Below are 6,017 nucleotides of genomic sequence, written 5' to 3'. Positions count from 1 at the left end.
ATATATATTTGGCTGGTAAAAGTGTATCTTTATGGTTGCAAGTATTAATTAGTGATATTCTGGTATCATTAGTGTAATTTAGTGCTCACTAGATTAATGGCACACTGGCATTTATCTATGAAACATTATATCTTGATGTTAAATTGCAATAAAAGAACCTGTATATTCTGAGGATATGGCTGTCCAAATGTAACGTGGGGGGATGGGGGTGTAGTTGACATCCATTAAGGAAATCCTTTATTGGCACATAAAAATGAGAGGCAATATTTAGCCTTACTTGCCTTTGGCAACCTAACCCATAGCCTAACATTAAAATAAGGACTATTAGGGGGAAATACCAAGCAATGTCATGAGAAATATTTGTATTTATGTATTAAATCCACAATTCAACACCAAAACATGCTTTAAGTGTTTCATAATTAGCCTAAATGATGGAATTACACACACTCAGACAATGTCAGTAATGTTTTAGAAATGTTCTCCACTCATTGAATATCATAGTTGCACTACATCCCTTTCTCTGCCCTTAAACAAAGCATTTCCTCTCTATATGCAATGTAGTATATTCAATAACTAATTATGGTAATTCATTACATCTCCAATTAGCAGAGAGGCTTTATCGCTGCACTATACCGTAAAGAGGAGGATTTATGTTGGCTTTGAATGTCACCCAGAGGACAGAGGACTAGCTCATCACTCAACAGGAACAAAACAGAGAGACAGGAGCAAGGAAAAAAATAGAGGGAAGAGGGAGAAAAAGATACAGTGAGTTATTGGTTAATGAACGCATTTTCCTTCCCATTTTCTTGCAACCTTGAGGAAACCTTGACAAGGCCCCTTTTGTCTGTAGCAAACCAAAAAGGAGTGTAATAGATAAAATTGTTGTACAATTTTGGTATTTCATTTTTTTCCATTTCATTATTTTTTAAGGGGGCTGTAAAAATATATGTACAGTATGTATGTAACCTCAGTGGGATATGCCCAGCTAACGCCACCTTGCCTGCTGTCAAACAGCCCCTCAGAGGGCGATAAGGATCCCTGCTATCTGTGTGGGTGGCTGTCTTATTAGTGCACCTCAGCCGTTTCACTCAGGCACGCAGCACAGCCAACCATCTGCCACGCTGTGATCCTCTGCCCAGCAAGTCTCTCAGGTGCCATAAAAAAAATCCAGTGTCCCTTTGAAGCTTGGAACAAAAGTGCTGACCAGATGAATAAACTCATTTAAAAAAAATTATTATTTTTCATTTATCCAGGAGGTTGTGTAAATATGTTTGATGTCCACACATCTGATATTGACAGTGGCCTGATGTTAACTGCACAGCATTACAGAAGGCAAATAAAATTATTCATGAGGCTTAAATTATTATTAAATGCATGCATTCCTCATGTTTAGGCATGTTAATGTTTTTTTTCCCCCAGAAAATACTTCAACAAACCTCCATGACACAATTGTGTAATTAATGTATGCCATCAACCTCCTTCCTCCTGTTTATTCAGAATATCATTTAAAAATATGCAAACATAATTTAAAAGTTTGTGTCCCTAGGCAACAAGACAAATCCCAAAATTGGCATGTGGTATTTCTGACTTAAGCTTCTCTGACACAGAAGTAGTAATCTATGACCTTTGAATAGACTCTATTGCCACCTTGTGGCTCGCCCAGCAGGTTAAAAAGAAAATGAATACTCTGATGTTTAAATCTTTATTGACTTTGCCATTTGCAAATATCAAATTTACCAAAAGCAGAGCATGAAATTGTGTTGTGGAAAAACTGTATCTTGGATAGAAAATAAATACAAACAAGCAGTGCAAAGTGCAGGTACTGTAGAAAAATGCTCTTAAACATGTATTTCAGTCATATGAAAATCCAATCATCCATCTCTCACAGTGAACATGGGAGTGGTCCTGAAAATGACACAATGCATCAATTAAAATACAGTGGTTTAATTCCAGTTATATATTTTGATCCTTTAGCATAAATACAATGTGTTCAATGCAGTCATGAGGTCTGAGCAACTTACACAGGGTGTATTTATAGAGCGTAAAGCTCCATCAGGTAGTCTTTGGGGACAATTCCTACATTTCCATTCTTCTCTCCGACCCACCAGCCAAAGTTCTGGTACTCCTGGAAACAGGACAAAGTGGAGACATTAAGAGGATGTTAAAAGTGTGTATTACTTCATCTCTTTTAATTCATGTAGCTATCATTGAGCATTCAGTGAAGTAAATATCACCATCACTCACCACACCACAAAGTTGAGGTTTATCTTCAAATTCTAAATGTTTTTTAATGGGAGAGCACTTTGTTACTTGGAAAATAAAACCCTTGCTCTGGTGACATTGAGACTGACAGTATGTCTAATAGATAAACTAATTATCAAGGATATGAACCATGTCAGCAGTTTGTGTCAGGTCAGGGGCATTTGTCATTAAATTTTTCCATGCCCTCATTTCTTTAATTTAAGAAAAAAAGGCTGTTTTCTGTTCACCCCCACCTCAAAAACAACACCTACATCACATCAACAACTTCATATTTCCTATGCCCTGTCCTGTCTCTCCATCCACTGTAGAGACTGCACACTCTTCCCTCCACTCCAACCAAAAAAAATCTCAGTGTGCATAGAGCACATCACACATAAATCTGTCACAGCATGACAAGTAATTGCTCCAAATGGCTGTCAGCATGCTGAGATGTGAGGAGGACACTGTGAGCAGAGATCTGAGACAAGAGGAGAATACCCTTCTCTCTTTGGCCAAGAGCCTGACCTCACATCAAAGTCTTCCCGGGACATGAATCAACACTGGAGCTCACGTTCTGACAAGGCTGAAGGAAGAAACCTGCACAGTGTTTCAAATCTATGCCAAAACTCAGGGACAAGGAGAGACCACATCTGTGTCCAGTTATTCCCAGGAGAGAGTAATGGATGTAAGTGATCATATGGTAGTATTAGACACAGGGAGATTACAATAACAATAGTGATGGCGAGCATCAGCAGTTGTCTGGTGATGGGCCGTTCATCATGTCAGATAAAAAGGTGCTCGACTTGCTGTCCATGTCACAACTTTAAACACAGGGACACGAATACAGTAAAAATCCATTAGTATGTCTAAATTATTAACAGCGAATTGAACATCACACGAAACAGAACATGTCACATTCATTTCATTAATGTGTCATATGATTAAAATGACATTTCACAAGCCCCTGAGGGATAATACAGAGGATTGACATGAGGCATGTGTAAGAGAGTGTGAGACCGAGTGTGTGTGCACATTATGACTTCCTGTAGCCAGCCTTTGAAAACAGCAACACCTCATTGTGTAGTTCTGGCTGACAAATAAGTTGTGCTTGAGTGAGCGCGGGACACAACATGAGAACACGTATACAGAGCTGTGGAGGACTAATGACACCACACACTGTAACAACACACACATTACCACAAATACCCTAAAGTGGATAATATTACTGTCCCAAAAATATTTAACTTCTAACCAAATGAAACGCTTAAAGCTGATGCATCACCTTACACACATGAGTTGATCTAAAGCGCGATGACAACAGCAACATGTTTAGACAGTGTTTACATTTTATCAACCCATCTAGCCACTTAAGTTAAGTGAGATGTTACATCTTTCGATTAGTTTTATGTGCTGTGACTTGAACGGAGTGGGGGGTGCAGCATATCCGGACAACACACTCTCCCTCACTCCCAGTCAGACCCTATAATCAACACCTAGATCCCTGACTGGGGGGTCTCACAGCTGTAACACTACAGCTATTTCTGGCCTGTGGAATGGGGGAGGGATGCAAGGAAGAGGGAGAAAAGGAGAATAGGGAAGCAGGGAGTGATTGGGAGGGGGGAAGGAGTGGACTGTCCCTTAAAGCTGCAGCTGGCTGCTGCAGTCCAGACAGGTTTTATGGTCATTGCCCTCGCAGCAGGCCACAACCCCCAACACCAAGGTTTCAGCTAATGGCACTCCCAGTCTGAGTGAAAGGGCAACTTGATTCTTGGTCCTTTTCCATATACGAAGAGGGAGTAATAAACAGGCATTTGGCCATTGAGCATTGATGGGTCTGTCTGCTTTGTGCATTTGTTTCCTTCCATCAGTGCAGGATCAATTAATCAATTAGCTGGTCAAGAGAAAATGAACAATTTTAGTCATTTCTCAAACAAAAATACTAAAGATTTGCTTCTGCTTCACAAATGTGAAAATCTGATGATGATGATGATCTATCTGGGTTTTGTACTGTTGGCCAGACAAAAAAATTACAGATGTCACCTCAGGTTTTGGCAAATTTTGATGTGGATTTTTCACATTTTCTGACATTGTATAGACATATAGACAAGCATTTAATCTAGGAATCAGAAACATAAACTAAAATTGAGAAAATAATAATGAAAAAAAAACTTGTAGTTGCAGCCCCCGTCCTATGCTCCAGACTAAAAAGAATTTAACAATAAGTCAAAATGACAATTTTTACAAATAAATAATGTTTGGAGCTCATTATTCATGTTTTTAAGTATTCATGGCTTTTAGGTGCCACTAGATGGCAGACTTGAATGTAGAAACAGATCTGGCCAGTTGACAACAGTATGTCTCAGATGACTACATGCTCCATAGAAACCAAACCAGACTGGAAATATAGTCTAGATGGTGCACATTTCACACTTTTTTTTTTCACAAACCACAGGGTCGACATGCATCTGTAAAAGTATAAAATTCCTTGACTAATTTGCTGTGCAATGTTCAAAAACAAGCTTGTTAAATGTATCACAACAAATCACAATTATGCATTCATATGAACCAGTTAAGCACAAAAGAGCTCCTGTTTGGTTACATAATAAAGGTAAAGAACGGCCCCTCAGTTCTCACTACCTGGCACCCACGTCTAGGTGACAAGCCTCGGAAATTGTGCGTCCACTACACGTCCTCACCTGCTCTGAATAGAGTGGCGGACTGAGCCTGGGTTTCCTGAAAACACACATTCCTATTTGGCGAGGTGAGAGAGACGTCTGAGAGGTGTGTGGGCTGAGGGCTGCTCACCGCCTGGCATGGCAGCAGCGGCAGTGTGCTGAAACAGTCCAGATGGAAGTGATGGAATGGCACCGTGTGCCAGCGAAGCCCAGCCTCCGCCAACAGCACTAAAACAGTTTCCGTTGTGACACAACTAATCCCCATCACAGTGCCAGAGAGAGAACCTAGCCCAGTCTGCCTCTTACCATCAGCCATCCACCTCCAGGCGGTGGGCCAGATGCTGCCAGTAAAGGATATGAACAGACAGTTCCTCTGAGGGCCTAGAAATAACTCACTTTAGGTGGTCTGAGACCAGCAGAACCACTCCGACTACAAACCTCATCTCACAAGTTTTGCATTACAGTTTGGTTTGAGTTAATCCTGGCTTTACCATGCACCAAGAAAACTCTCAATTCAGGGACAAATCAATATTGTATCTCCGACAAGCAGGATTCTCATGATCATACCTTGCTCAGGATGTAGATGGCATCTCCACGTTTGAAGGACAACTCATCTGGGAGGTCCCCTGTACAGTCCCATAAGCCCTGGTAGAAGTTGGGGTAGTCTGTGCTCTTATCAACTGGATGGAAAGGGGGGGGAAAGATGATTACAGATCAGGTGCTTTATTCTCTACTGAGAGTAATCACATTTAGTGTTCAGGTCTGACACAGCAGTGATTGTTTGTGTGCAGCAAAACCAACAGGAGGCAGTGGAGAGCCTAAAATAGAACTGGAGGGAGACAGTAGCTGTGTGCCAAGTTCATACAGCCTACTAATTATAAGCAGGTTTTGAGTATGTCATATGTTCACACTGGGAAAGTGATGGACACTATTCTCCCACAATGCAATGCACAAAAGAGATGGAGCAGCTAAATGGTGGAACAAAACAAAACGATTATTGATGGATGTTAAAAAGGTGATACCTTATAAACCAAAAAATAATAATAATATATATATATATATATATATATATATATATATATTGTCTAGGTGTATCTTTGT

General features: G+C 40.3%; 1 protein-coding gene across 2 annotated transcripts in view; it reads right to left on the bottom strand.

The window, feature by feature from the left end:
- Positions 1–1,669: 1,669 nt before the first annotated feature.
- The window catches only part of skap2 (src kinase associated phosphoprotein 2), a 9,002-nt gene continuing 4,654 nt past the window's right edge, over positions 1,670–6,017 (bottom strand). For both annotated transcript variants that reach the window (XM_035671622.1, XM_035671623.1), the window contains exons 11-13: positions 5,484–5,596; positions 2,022–2,125; positions 1,670–1,905 (exon numbers count right to left, since the gene is read on the bottom strand). In XM_035671622.1, the coding sequence (XP_035527515.1) occupies positions 2,033–2,125; positions 5,484–5,596 (206 nt within the window). In that variant the 3' untranslated portion in view covers positions 1,670–1,905; positions 2,022–2,032. The remainder of the gene's footprint in view (positions 1,906–2,021; positions 2,126–5,483; positions 5,597–6,017) is intronic.

This window comes from Morone saxatilis, unplaced genomic scaffold, assembly GCF_004916995.1.
Source record: "Morone saxatilis isolate NCDOM2014 unplaced genomic scaffold, NCSU_SB_2.0 Contig24, whole genome shotgun sequence".
Taxonomy (NCBI): Eukaryota; Metazoa; Chordata; class Actinopteri; family Moronidae; genus Morone; species Morone saxatilis.
Note: the sequence above shows the minus strand (reverse complement) of the source record. Positions and strands in the feature narration are given on the sequence as shown.